Genomic DNA, 14863 nt, shown 5'->3' with positions numbered 1-14863 from the left:
CCTCCTCACTTAAAGCAGAGGGAGGTTGGAGTGCCACCACATGGGTTCACTTGGCCAACTACATCTCCTGTATGTGGTTGACACTGTAAGGGTCCATACCGTGAGTAACTCAGCCCAGTCTTGGTTGTGGCAGAATCCTCAAATGTTCAGCTGTAACGTATCGAGTGAATTAAATCTCTGGTCATCTATTCATAAACAATAGACTCTCTATTTAGCTGTAGGCTTCATCAAACATTTCCACTACCAGCAGAGGTTCATTGACAGGTAGAAGCATGGACCCAATTATTTCATTAGCCAGGTATCTTTGTGTCTAGATCTACTAGTCATGGGATCATCTGCCTTAACTCTCTACCCTCTACAACTCACCAAACTTGGGGTACCTTGATGTAGTGTCAGGCTAAGCAATATATGGCCATATAGTGTGATTGAATCCCTAATATTTATTGCTCAAGGGCCTATTATTTTTTACATTAGTCCCAAAATCAGGGATACTAAATTGTGAATGGATTTCCGGGTAAACAAAAATATTAGGAAAGACTAACGAATCCCAATATGTACGGCTTTAAACGAATAAGACGGAGAGAGGGGATGTGATAGAAACATTTAAATACTTAAAGGATTTAACAAAGTACAGGAGGGAGGTTTATTTCAAAGAAAACAAAAATTTTGTACATGGTCATAGTCAGAGGCTTAAATGCAGCGTAGGGAAATTTTACTTTCCTGAGAGGGAGGTAGATAAGTAGAACAGCCTCCCAGCTCAGGTGGTACAGATTAAAGCAGCGAGGGAATTTATGGCTCCTAAATCTAAGATGAGATCACCAATTCCTCTGCATGCAGGATAAAATTTCTATACGGCTTTTCATTTGTTTGGTGAATTGGATAAAATGCTGCAACCAACAATTTACATGCAATTGATTACAAGGCAACACAAAATAGCAACTGCAGTATGATCTTTGACCACCAGATGGCACTCTGAGGCTGCATTGATTCAGCAGGAGCAGGACATAAACGTAACAGATTCACAATGAGTTTTAATACAGTTTATTTATTCATTTTTTTGCAAAACTACTAAAAACATGGTACAAGATCGGATTTACAGAGCTGAGGAAAAGCAGCATTAAAATGTACAGTTTATTTAGTGTTATTGCACTCGTGTTTGTGTAAAGTACAAGGCACTGCCAAAAACTGACAGTTTCATATAAACAAAATTTACAATATAATACAATAGTGATTCTGACAGCTTTGTTAAGACCGCACAAGTCTACCGAGGAAATTAGGGTTCTAGTGGGGAAAATAATATTCTACCGGGGCCTTGCAGCTGTGGGTGATTTTCATATTAGTGGCTTATTGGTTCTAGAATAGAATCTTGGTGCCCATCACCCGATGATATTTACACCTGGATTGAGATCACTGAAAGAGAGAGTATTGTGTCTTGTCTATAGCAGTTGTGTTTCCCGGCCTTTATTGTAAAAATTACTCTAATACAGAGATTACTCAATGATGAGGCAACCAGTAATGAAGGCTGAAATACCTCTGACGTTGGGGCAGCCAAAAAGTCAAAAGGCAGTGGCCGGCTGTGACATGGAGCCGGAGCGGAGGAGCCCCTGGTGAGCTGTGAAGTTCTTAGATATGCTGATTGTGACACTTTTGCTACTCTGGAGAAGAAATAATGAGGGCACCCGGTGCAGACACAGGTCAACCACTTCTACTTGACTGTTTGGGACTACAATTCCCATTATGCTAGAGAGTCACATGTCAGGCGGACCATAGCTGCTTTTTTTGACTGAATGTTTAACCTACATGGTCTTTATATGTCCACAAATGGAAGATGGTTAAAGTCAAGAAACATGCAAATTCTACACTTTCTCTGCAGGGGTTATATGGCAGGGTTCATTCTACACACATACATACATACATACATACATATATACTTACATACGGAATGAAACATACAAAATGTTTACAGGATTGTTCGTTATCACATGCAACAATAATTACAGGGATAAATATTTTTCTGCAAACCCTTAAAACAGCCTTGAACACAATAGGAATGGGCGATGTTAGCGCGTTTCACCCCTATGGTGGTTCACCTGCACATCGAGCGAGCTGCGTACCGGCATTCTACATTTTTTAGGATACAGATACCGGGATAGTTCATGGTGTCGCAGCCGGTGTCACGCAAAGAACTTTCATCATTGAGAAATCCCGTTATCATCAGCGCGGCCGCAAAGCGCTGGAGCTGGAAACGGCTTTTAGTATTTCCAGACTTTGGGCCATATTAATAAAGATCAGTCCTGGAGCGAAAATACTGAAAGCAGACCAGGAACATTCCAAGCACTTCCACGCATTCAGAACGTCGCCTTCAGAAATGCTTCTTCGTGGTCATGAATAAGCTCCTTAAAAAAGGGAATTTTCGCTCCCCTTTGTCTCAATATTAGGTAGATCTCACCTTAAAACGAACGCAGAAAAGGCCGAATGTAGATACACCTTGCGTGTTAACCCTTTGGGAGCCAGTGTTCCGCACTGTAGTGTAGAAGCACACTGGTACTCAAGGGGTTAACATCTCAGACACAGCATACAAATTCTAAGCCGGATGACAACTGGCCGTATATTTCAATTACCCCTCGCAGAACGGCTGATAAACCTGTCTCGTGTGACGACCAACAGATGTAGCAAAAATATTTCATATTCCAAAAAAAAAAAAATCTCGTTCTCTTGAAATTGTATAAATACTCTCTTCTTTCTGCCATAATTAACATTCTCTTACTAAAATATATATATATTCCTATTTCCTAATAGAAATTGACTATTTAATCTCTTGTAGTAGCAATAAATTGTGATGTGGCTTCTTAAATATATTAACAAGCATTTCAATTACTAGTGGGATTATTTACTCTTTAAACGTTCTTAGTGTTTTTTTGTATGAATATATATATATAATACAAGTTGCCCAGATGTCATTAAAACAAATACTCAGTATAGATATCTATCCGGCCCATTTACGTGCCTGGAATCACTTCATGTTATTAAGGGCAGCTGTTTTAATAAAAAGTTTGAAAAATATATACTGAATAATCCAAAAAAAATTTAATAACTTAATTTTTATAACAAAAACGATATTGAGCTATTTTAAGTGATGTATTGTATCGCACGCACTTGTGTTGGAATAAAAAAAACAATAGAAATGTTCCAGTTTAAGTGAAGCATGTTGTGGGGCTCAGCTGCTGCATTACCTCTTAGAAACTATTGATTTTAGCAGCTATCTGTAACCCTGGCCAGTGTATTTCCCATCATCGCATATAACTAATAAGATAACGGCTTGTAACCGGACAATCATTTGCTCTCAGACCCCATAATTCCCAGTCCGCGTGGGGCTCACGGATCATTAAGTTCTTGCTTTTAAAAACCCAACAAGCGGACTGGCTGTACCGGATAAGACGTCACAGGGGGGAGCTAACGCTGCCCACAAGCTGCCGTGGGATTACAATTTCCACCGACCTTCATCGGATTTAGCTGGTGGGTCGCAGATGTCTACAAAGCCCAAATAATCCAAAAATCTATTTTCAAACCGGCGTCACCTTAACCCTTTCAGTTCCAGGGACAGTGAAAGGGTTAAACCTTTGCTGAAATGTTACAATGTTAAATTACAATTAACGGTCATGTGATTCAGATAACACAAGTTAATAAACCCAGGAGTGTTATAATCTATACCATCTGATAAATTCATTATTAATACTCTCAATAAAGTGTTATGTCCACCTCTGTAAAGCTCATTACTCTTTAAAAAATAGTTTGCGTTCATTATATACCAAACCCAACAGACAAAGAAATATACGTAGAAAACAATAAGTTAGAATAGTGATCATTTTTTCACGTTTTTCATGCAGGGCTGCATTAACCCTTCGCTACAACAGAAGGAGCCAACCTCAAGCTCTCTATCGTTTTGGTGATCATGCAGTAAAAAATTACATGTAAATAATGATTCTTAAACCTAATTTTGTATATTATTTGGATTTGAATCACCCATTTGAGGTCATTCTCCAAATAGAGATCCATAGATGGCCCCCAGTCGAGCTCCATTTATCGTCAGCCAACGTATCCTCATTGGAGATGAAGAGGTCCTCGGATAAACAAGCAAAACAAGGAAGCGCAAGGGAATCCAGTTTACCAAAAATAACCGAGTGGAATGTTTCACTTTCCCGCGTAATAATCTGGTGTTAAAACCGAGCAATGTATTTTTGTGCGATCATCGAAGGACCAGGAAAATCTGGGATCGGCTCTGTTTCATTTACTGTTGCGATTTTTGTGCTTTTTTGTAAAGAGTTCACGATAGGCTTTGGATGCTAATTTTTTGTTTTGTGATGAATTCCGAGTCTTGCATGCTCCGCATTAAAAAATCCCATTATCATCAGCCCAAGCAGCGATGACCATGTATTAAAAAAAGGAATCCTGATAAAAAATGTGTAGTTTCACGATTGTCTCGCTAATCGAGTCACTGCGGCAAACAAGCTGACCTTGTAACGTTCTATAAACCAGATTGTCACTCCACTGGCATTCAAAGGCAGTCCCAAGCGAAACGCGTCGGCTACAAAGTGCATGGAAGCCAGATATCACACAGCAGTCCTGTGCTTTCTGATTAATAGCTGCACAGGCCCCTCGGGTACAGCTTTAATGATATTCCAGGCATCGTAGTGCATGAGACCAACCAAAGGCTTCCCCCCAATCGCAACAACTTCATCGCCAGCTTCTATCCTCCCTGCCTGCTCAGCAGCGCCACCTGTAGGCAAAAAAAAATACATAAATTAGTGGCTCAGGATCAGGGAAAGCTTTTTGATGACCCAAACGTTTGAACGGTAGTTTATTTGCTGAATTTGGCAGTATATCTGACATTTAAAAAAATTAAATTAAACTACAAGCCTAATTGTTTTATAATTGAAAATATTTTTTTGCCATGATGGCTACACAGAAAAAGAATATTGGAAAATTTCTAAACAGGTCTGTCACATAACAATAAGACTCCTCTTTTCCTTAAGCGTGATAACTATTAAAAGGATAAATAAAAATAAATAAGCAACTAAATGCTGTAAAAGTGACTTTTTTGTAAAAATGTAATTATATTCCTGGTGTTCTCCAAAATAAACAGCACTATGACATTTACAAAATACAGTGAAACACGATATTTCTGGAGAGAAGACATTGGGTTTCATGTTAACATGACAAACATCTCGACCTCGCCCAATGTTCCTAAATGAATGCAGGATGTTAGGTAGGCTTTAAAAAAAAAACTGACATTATGCGCTGGCTGAGGGTGATAGGATTGTTTATACAGCTGCAAGGGCAAAGGTTGCCCACCCTGATTTGGCTTATTATTTTAACATAGTCTGTGGGTCTGTAACAGCAGGACCCTTCATTCATAAAATTTAAAGCTTTAAGAAAAATACATACTTTGTGCAAATCGCTCATAAATCAGACTCCCTGGATAGGACCAGAGATGTCTCTCGCTCTCTCTTTGAATTCTATGGTTTTACATATCAGGGCATAATAACAATCATCTGTTTCTTAGCAAGTCTAAAAATTAGGTAAATACAACCTCAGAGGAACAAATGATATAATACACAGTGTCATGATTTATTCAACAAAAATAAAGCCAGAATGGAGAAGCCATGTGTGAAAAACTAAGTACACACTTACTGCTTCCACAGGAATTAAGATGCTAAGTAGCAGACAGGAGCTGCTAATCAAAATGCTGTTGATTAATTGATCATCAGCAAGGGTGACCATCTCTACAAAAGCCGCAGTTTACTGGTCTGGAGCACCTCTGAGTGTACTGAGCATGAATAGGTATTGTAGGGTCACGCAGCTCTGCATAACCCCGCCCACTTAAGGCTCTGCCCCTTCGTGCTGGGCCACCTGGACAAAAAAAATCATACCTTTAAAGAGTCTTTTGATAAATAGCGGTCTGTCTCCATAAATTGAGGCCTTCCCCCCGTCCAGACTGAACCCCAGCCCGGCAGATGTCTTCTGAAGTTCTACACAAATCACGTCACTCAGATCGATGCTTCCTACAACAAAGACAACCGGAGATTATTACCCCTTTGTTCACGTTAATACCCGCCATATCCACACCCCTTATAAAGCGGTTTTACGGCGTTATTAGTCTGTTTCGGGCAAAGCAAACATTACACGGATTCCAAGACAGTTTGACGATGATACCCTATTCTTTAACAAGGAGCTTCTTTCATTCCCAGCAGTAAGTTTTAAACAGAATAAACACAAACTAAAGTAAAAGTGAATAAAACTGTCTATTAGCACGTTTTGTGATATGTTCCCAAAATCTAATTTTTAGTCTATATTATTTTATTAAATAGACACCTACAGTTCTCACAGACAGAAAGCATACACATTGTTTTACATTTACATTATTAATTTATAATCTACTTTTTAAACAGACACAATTACAGGTACTCAATGCTTCATGCTTTTGTTGATGAACAAAATTCTCAGGACCGACTCCGTTTATAATGCTTCTGTTCCACTTATAAAAAACAATAATACACTTGCGTGTTAAAAGCAGAAACATTAGCAGATCTGTCATTTCATTTTTTTCTTTTAACGAAATAACATAAAAGCAATTTAGAATGTTTCCATTTTCTACGGCAGCAGGTCTTGAGTGTCTGCTTTTGTGTCACATGACAATTAAGTATTCCCTTAAAAATGTTGAATGAGGCAACATTTGACAATTAATTATAATAACTATATATAGGCATTTCAATAGGAATGATGTTTCTAATCATGCCTGAATTCAGTGGACTAGCAATGATATTTTTTATGGAAGGAATGTTGAAAACATAAAGACATCCTGCACCTGGTACAAATTAGAAATTCCAAGACTCTTTCTATATACCCCCATCACATCGGGGAGAGTGACAGCCGATCATTCACCCCGAAGACGATAAGGACCTTCTTAGGTAGGTTACCACTTAAGCTTTAATTGAAGCCCCCAAAACTCTGCATTCCTACTTTCTAATCCAAAATGTGTATTTTTTTTTTTTTCAAGAAAAGATGAATTGCACCTGCCAGACGAATGTGCGAGTCTGCATATCTAATCACGTATGAAGCCTAAATCCCCCGATCCAATAGTAACATTATAGACTCTGTGCTTTCCTTCCCATCCACCTTTATAGTGGAAAAAGTGAGCAGCACACATTTGGTTTTAGACACCTGGGAATCGCCACCTGCCAGCTGCGGAACCCGTCAGCGATGCCGGGACATTCCAGGAGCCGAGGGCCGGTCATTATATTTCATTTAAAGATGTGCTCCTGAAGGTGATGGCTGGAAGTTTGATGCCAGGAAATCATTACTTAGTCTCAGTTCTTGGGATCCGGTTAACCCAGGAGAGGTTGGCTGGCAGTCTGGGCACTCCAACGATAATGAAAAAGCCTGAACAAATAGGGCAGGCTGACATGAGGTTGTGGGGACAGGGATAAGTATTATACAGTGTAAGGCAGGTCAGATAGGTCATAGAAAGGTCAGGTTAGGGGTTATGTAAAAAAAAAAAAAAAAAATAGGTTATATAACTTTATTCTCGTTTGCGCCTGCGCTAGCGCGTTGCCGCTCTTTTTGAGTGGCTCGTGCTGCCTCTTAGTGTCCGCGCGGGTGCCTCGCGCCGCGCTAAAGGGCGGGAATTGCACCTATAAATAGGCGCACTCTGAGGGGAGCGGTCACTTACCTGGCGATCCACTGAGCGATTATCTGCACTGACCGTAAGAGTCTGGTGAGCGGTAGCGAAGTGGTGAACCGAAGAGTCAGCATGGAAGAGCTGATGAAGATGCTGCAGGAGCGGGTATCGGAGCGAGGAGGAGAGGAGTGGCTTCGGAGATGCCTTTATTCTTCTGCGGTTTCCGAGGAACTGATTCAGGCGACCCCTGGCGGTGCTGAAGAAGAAGTGCCGGAGGAGGAGCGGAATATTGAAATGTTGCCGGCAAGTGTCTCGCGAGATGGAGTCGGCTCGCGAGAGGTCAGCGCGGCAGGCAGATTACGGGACAGGGTCTCGGTCACGGCTAATAGTCGTGATAGACCCTCAGCAAGTGTCCCGGACTTATCCAAGAAGAAGAAAAGGCCCGCTTCTCGGGTGAAGGTGTCCTCAAAGCGGCCCAGGAGTGTGGAGGATCCGGGTGAGGGCTGCAGTAAGCACCTGAATTACCAGGACAGGCGTCAGTCTCTGGCTGTCTCGGTTGCTGGACAAGAACAAGATGCTGTAAGGCAGCAATATGAAGCTGAAGGCAGAGCTGGGGATGCTGTGGGTGAGTCTACTGGTGTTTCTGTTAAAAATCTTAATGATGCTGTTGCTGCTTTGGTGAATGTTTTAAAGGACATTCAAGAGAAAAGTCATGGTCCAGCTCAGGCTTGGGTTAAAGATACTGCTGGTTCTAGAGCAAGTGTAGTGAACGAAGCTTGCATGAAAGAAGTCATGTCTTGTGAGGTGTCACCTCTTGGTTTTCATTTAAGCAAAGGGGTCAAGGAGAAAATTTGGAATGATGAGTATGTGGACATTTTATCATTGTTGCCTGCGTCTAAGGAATTTCTTATGAAAAATGATAAAGAGGAAGAAAGACGCAGGCCAGTAGTAAGATCATTTAACAATTGGTTACAATCGTTTTGCATCTTCTCTAGTGTGTATTGTGAGAAGCACAAGGATAGTTGCGCTGGTCTGTTTCAGCATCTAGACGCAGTATTAGAAGCCTATAAAAATTTTGGTGGTCTGGCGTGGTTCTATTACGATGAGACGTTTAGGCAGAAAATGTCAGTACATAAAAGTTTGAAATGGGGAATGAAGGATGTGGGTTCGTGGGTGAGCATTATGTTGCCCCAGAAGAATGTTAGTTTTAGAATGAGTGGTAATTTGCAGCAGCAACACAGGCAGAAAGGGTTTTGCTGGGCATTTAATGAGAGCCAGTGCAAGTGGCCCAATAATTGTAAATTTAAACATGAATGTTCAGTTTGTGCTGGGAATCACCCAGCATTTCGGTGTTTTCGGAAGAACTTGCACAATGCAGGAAAAGAGGTATCAAAAGGCGGTGACGCCAGTGAGGTTAATAAATCTGCTCCCCTTTTTAGGCAGGTACCCAAACCGTCGGATGGCTAAGTTAATTTTTGATGGTTTTAATGACGGTTTTAAAATTCCCATTTATGGTAAGAAAGGTATGGTTTGGGTGGATAATTTACGATCTGTGGTGGACAATGAAAATATTGTTAGAGTTAAAATAAGGAAGGAGTTAAGCTTGGGAAGAATAGAAGGGCCTTTCGTAGAGCCCCCTTTTTCCTGTTTTCGTTTATCTCCGCTAGGTTTGGTGCCTAAAAAGGAACCGGGTGCTTTTAGGCTCATTCATCATTTGTCTTTTCCTAAGGGTGATTCATTGAATGACGAGATTGTGAAAGAAGATTATTCAGTACACTATGCATCTTTTGATGATGCTCTTAAATGGGTTCGAGCTATGGGTAAGGATACGCTGTTAGCTAAGGTGGATATTGAGGCGGCTTTTCGCTTGTTACCAATTCACCCGGATTGTTTTTGTTCTTTGGGGTTTCAATTTGATAATTTATTTTATTTTGACAAATGCTTGCCAATGGGTTGTGCAGTTTCTTGTTTTTATTTTGAAGCGTTCTCTTCATTTTTGGAATGGGTTATAAAAGATGTTTCTGGTTTTGATTCTATAGTACATTATTTGGATGATTTTTTATTTATTGGTAAGGCTGGTTCCAATGATTGTTTGTCCATGTTGGAGTCATTTTTGCAGTTATCAAGTTGTTTTGGTGTTCCGTTGGCTGGTGATAAGACGGTCTTCCCAACTACGGAACTTCAATTTTTAGGGATAGTGATAGATACGAATAAGATGTGTTTTCGGTTGCCAGTTGATAAAATTGTTAAGTTAAGGTTGTTTATTAAAAAGGTTATAAGTAGTGATAAGTTAAGAGTTAAAGAATTTCAATCTTTGCTGGGTATGTTTAATTTTGCGGCGCGGGTGATGCCGATGGGTAGGGTTTTCTCTAGACATATAGCACGAGCTATTTCGGGTAAGAAGCAGCCGCATCATAGAGTTAGGGTGACTAGACAGATTAAAGAGGATTTGAAAATATGGGATTTGTTTTTGAGTGAGTTTAACGGATCAACTATTTGGCAGGAAGAATTTATTGATAATGATGCTATGGAATTCTTTACGGATGCGGCTGGTTCAACCGGATTTGGGATTTTCTGGAGAGGGAAATGGGCTGCTGCGGAGTGGCCCGCTTCATGGGTATCGTCCGGGTGGGTTAAAAATATGGTTTTATTGGAGCTTTTTCCGGTAATAGTTGCTTTTGAGCTGTGGTCTAAGGATTGGGCGAATAAGAGGATTTTGCTCAATTGCGATAATATGGGAGTGGTGTGGGTGATCAACACTTTACATGCTAAGTCTATTCCAGTTATTAACTTATTACGAAGATTGGTTTATTTATGTTTACAAGGTAATATTTGGCTTAAAGCCAGACATATCCCAGGTTGCAGGAACGTTTTGGCTGATGCGCTGTCTCGTTTCAATTTCAAGGTTTTCAGATCTTTGGCTCCACAAGCGGAAGAAGTGGGGATGGTAATTCCGGCATATGTATGGGAATTGACTTCACCCAGCTAAGAGAGCTTTTGGCGAAATCTTTGTCACAGAACACGTGGATCTGCTATTCCAAGGCTTGGAAGGCTTGGTCTGGTTTTGTACAGCAAGGGAGTTGGGATATTTTTGAGGGTAGTATTGAGGGAGCGCTAGCTTTTGTGTTTAGTTTGATCAATAAGGGAATGGCTAGGTCTAGTATAGACATGCATTTGGCTGGTGTTACTTTCTTTTTTAAATTGGCAGGTAAGAAGTGTGCATTTAAGGAATTTTTGGTTAGGCAAGTGCTAAAGGGTTATAGTATTAAGAGTAGAGTTTTGGATAACAGGAAGCCGTTATCGTCAGGGTTGTTAAGGAATTTAGTTGGTGTGTTGCATAAAGTTTGTTGGAATAGTTTCGAATGTAGATTGTTTAGAGCAGCTTTTGTTGTTGCTTTCTTTGGTGCTTTTAGAGTCAGCGAGCTTGTGGCGCATAATAAGGATGGATGTTCTGGTTTACAGTTTGGAAATGTTAGCTGTTCGGAGCAGTTAAGATTGTTTATAGAAACATCTAAAACGGATAAGAAACGTAGAGGTTGTTGGGTGTCTTTGAATAGGTTGCATGATGTTGATATCTGCCCAGTGGCGGCTGCTGAGCTTTTTAATGCAGTTAGGCCTGCGGTGAAGGGTAATTGGCTAGTGCATCAGTCTGGTTTGCCATTGACTAAGTTCCAGTTTCGTAGGGTTTTAAGTTTGGGTTTAAAGGAGCTGGGTTTAGCTGATGAGAGGTATACGTCCCATTCTTTTCGAATTGGGGCTGCGACAGAGGCAGCTTTATTGGGATTGGATGAGTCAGTTATTAAACGTTTAGGGAGATGGCAATCGGATCGTTTCAAGTTATATGTTCGTCCTAACCTGTTATAATGATATGTGGTTATGATGTTATTTGTGAATTTCTTGCAGGTCACCAGGCATTGGTTGTCTGGATTGTGGGGCATTCTTTCGTGTTTTGGGCACAGAGAAGAGCGGCGGTACGAAGATATGGCACGAATTTAGGTTTTGACGAAAAAGAGTTAGTTATATTTTGGTTGGGTGTGCGGGGTTTGCGGGTAGAGCAACTTAAAGAATACTTAGATGAATGTGTTACATGTTTTCCTTGGCCTAATGCCATAATAATACATTGTAGTGGTAACGATATGGGTAAAATGAAGTCATTGGAGTTAATTTGTTATTGTAAAAATTTAATTTTGTGTCTTAAAGAATGTTTTCAGAATGTTTTATTGATATGGTCAGAGATAATACCTCGTCTTCTGTGGCTTCAAAGGCCAGAATTGAAAGCTTTAGAGAGGGTTAGACGCAAATGCAACAGAGCAATGGAGAAATTTATGTTGTTAGAGGGTGGTTTATCTTTTAGACATACAGAGTTAGAGGGTGGCAGTGTGGGTCTTTATAGGCAGGATGGGGTTCATTTGTCAGATATTGGGAATGACATTTTTAATGTGGACCTTCAGGGTATGGTTGAACAGGCCGTGGTTTGGTGGGGTAGGGCCTCAAATGAAGAATAGTTCATTTGAGGCGGTTGGGGTGAACTGTAATTATTGCTATGCTGGCTGGCTTTCAGGGCGGTTGGCAAGGTTTAAAGGTTTATATGGTGCTCTGGGGCTTATGCCAAGGGCTTGTGTTTATTTATATTATATGGTTACAGAGTTGAGTTACGGTATATGGTTTTGTTATGTTGGTGAAACTAAATAAAAGCCACGGCCTGATTCATCCAAATTTCGGTGTGTGTGTCTTTATTTTAGTATGGTTTTATTATTTAGCAGTCTTATGTCCCTTACAGCCTCATGAAAAAGCCTGAACAAATAGGGCAGGCTGACATGAGGTTGTGGGGACAGGGATAAGTATTATACAGTGTAAGGCAGGTCAGATAGGTCATAGAAAGGTCAGGTTAGGGGTTATGTAAAAAAAAAAAAAAAAAATAGGTTATATAACTTTATTCTCGTTTGCGCCTGCGCTAGCGCGTTGCCGCTCTTTTTGAGTGGCTCGTGCTGCCTCTTAGTGTCCGCGCGGGTGCCTCGCGCCGCGCTAAAGGGCGGGAATTGCACCTATAAATAGGCGCACTCTGAGGGGAGCGGTCACTTACCTGGCGATCCACTGAGCGATTATCTGCACTGACCGTAAGAGTCTGGTGAGCGGTAGCGAAGTGGTGAACCGAAGAGTCAGCATGGAAGAGCTGATGAAGATGCTCCCTCCCACCCACCCTTATGTTTTATTTATTGTCGTGGCTTTTATCGGGGTAAAGTTGCCCTATGGGTGAACTGTAATTATTGCTATGCTGGCTGGCTTTCAGGGCGGTTGGCAAGGTTTAAAGGTTTATATGGTGCTCTGGGGCTTATGCCAAGGGCTTGTGTTTATTTATATTATATGGTTACAGAGTTGAGTTACGGTATATGGTTTTGTTATGTTGGTGAAACTAAATAAAAGCCACGGCCTGATTCATCCAAATTTCGGTGTGTGTGTCTTTATTTTAGTATGGTTTTATTATTTAGCAGTCTTATGTCCCTTACAGCCTCATGAACGTTCTAACAGAATTCCTTTATAATAGGTGAATGCGAAGACGTAAAAGGGGAAAGGGGAATTCCGTAGCGCTGTACAATGGGTAGACAGGACATAACAAGTAGTATGTAACATAACAAATTGACTAACAGAGACAACAGGTGAGGAGGGCCCGGCTCAAACGAGCTTACAAATACACTGAGGGATACATTAAAAATCCCTTCTATGCATTTGCTCTATTTTCCCACCCCAACTATTTGCATTGCAGGCGACTTGGTAGGCAGCGAGTATCCGCGCATGAGCTCTATTGCCAGTCAGCTCCAGCACTGCCTTGCGCAAAGGTCCAACAGAGTGTACCTGTGTGCATGCACAGAAATCGGTACTGCCGAAAACAGAAATTGGAACTGCCAGGGTCATGTTGGCTCTTCCGCCAACATTGAGACTTTTTCCTTCCCCTTCTTAGGCCCCAGACCCTTCAAATGTATAGTTTTTAATTTTTTTTTTAGAAATCACTTACTCCCAATATTTGTAAGGAGGTCAAATTACAGCCAATTCACCACGGAATATGTTGGCACATATCTCTCCTAAACACTTTATCCGTGGAAAATCCTGGTGGTTTCCTAAAGACTCCAACCTGTGTAAATATTACTGTATGAGTAGATGGGGGTAGCATTCCCGGCACTGGGGGCTCTTGGGCGTGTTGGAGAATTGCATGTTAATGCACGGTAGGAAGGGAAGTTCTGTGCTTTGTAAGAGCTCAACGTTTATTTTCCAAAACCAACAAGAAAACGCATTTGAAGAAATCACAGAACGTCAGGGGCTCTATAAACATACCTCAGGGCAGTTCTCAGAGGGGACGCTAGGAAATGGGCCTGAACGGCTTTGTAAATCGTTAGAATGTTAAAAAGGGCTCTAAGACCACCTGCTATAAACGCTTTCCCAACTTATATCATTTAGGTCATTTATTACAAAGTATAGAATCGAGTAACTTGGCCTCCTGGGACATTCCCCTTGCAGAGGACCTCAGAAGGACACAATTCGAGTTCTACCTTGAGATTTATTGTAAAAGACTGTGGATATGTTGTTTTTCACTTCGTTTAAGTCTGTATACTGACAGCCGATTGGACACAAAGAATTTCCGCTTATAATCTTTTTGCCGGAACACTTAATTGTCATGTGACACATGGATTGTTGCCATAGAAGCTTTCTTCAAAGTGTTTATTGTTTTATTATGATTAATCCAGATGGATGGATTTGGAATATGTTAATTATTCAAAACTCCCCAAATGTATTCTGTGCCACGATTGCTAAGATTGAAAAGTCAAGTCAGATGACTGTTATAGTATACCCATGCATGTGAATAAACCGGTATGTTAGAACGTCTACATTCAATCAAGAGCTACCCCTTGTAGACCCCTGCAGGCAATTATCTGGATTAGGCTATTCTGCCAGCCGCGGTTATTGAGGTATTGGCGTAATCTGCCAATCCAGGTGTTCCGGGACACAACCCACGGAATGTTCCACAAACCCAGCCTTCCAGGAGTCCCCCGAGGGGAACCGCATCTGGGATCCGGACGATATATTTCTGTGCATAACGAGTCGCAGAAACCGGTGCCTACACATATTGGGAGTGGCAGTCCAGAGAGGCGACGGCTTCTGAGGTTGTCTAATCGCGAAATTATCAAAATG

The 14863-nt window shown here is 41.0% G+C and overlaps 1 protein-coding gene across 3 annotated transcripts in view; it reads right to left on the bottom strand.

Moving 5' to 3' along the window:
* Positions 1–4299: 4299 nt before the first annotated feature.
* The window catches only part of PDZD2 (PDZ domain containing 2), a 100714-nt gene continuing 90150 nt past the window's right edge, over positions 4300–14863 (bottom strand). For all 3 annotated transcript variants that reach the window (XM_053448153.1, XM_053448154.1, XM_053448155.1), the window contains exons 23-24: positions 5931–6062; positions 4300–4777 (exon numbers count right to left, since the gene is read on the bottom strand). In XM_053448153.1, coding sequence (XP_053304128.1) covers positions 4611–4777; positions 5931–6062 — 299 coding nt within the window. In that variant the 3' untranslated portion in view covers positions 4300–4610. The remainder of the gene's footprint in view (positions 4778–5930; positions 6063–14863) is intronic.

This window comes from Spea bombifrons, chromosome 1 (assembly GCF_027358695.1).
Source record: "Spea bombifrons isolate aSpeBom1 chromosome 1, aSpeBom1.2.pri, whole genome shotgun sequence".
Lineage (NCBI taxonomy): Eukaryota > Metazoa > Chordata > Amphibia > Anura > Pelobatidae > Spea > Spea bombifrons.
Note: the sequence above shows the minus strand (reverse complement) of the source record. Positions and strands in the feature narration are given on the sequence as shown.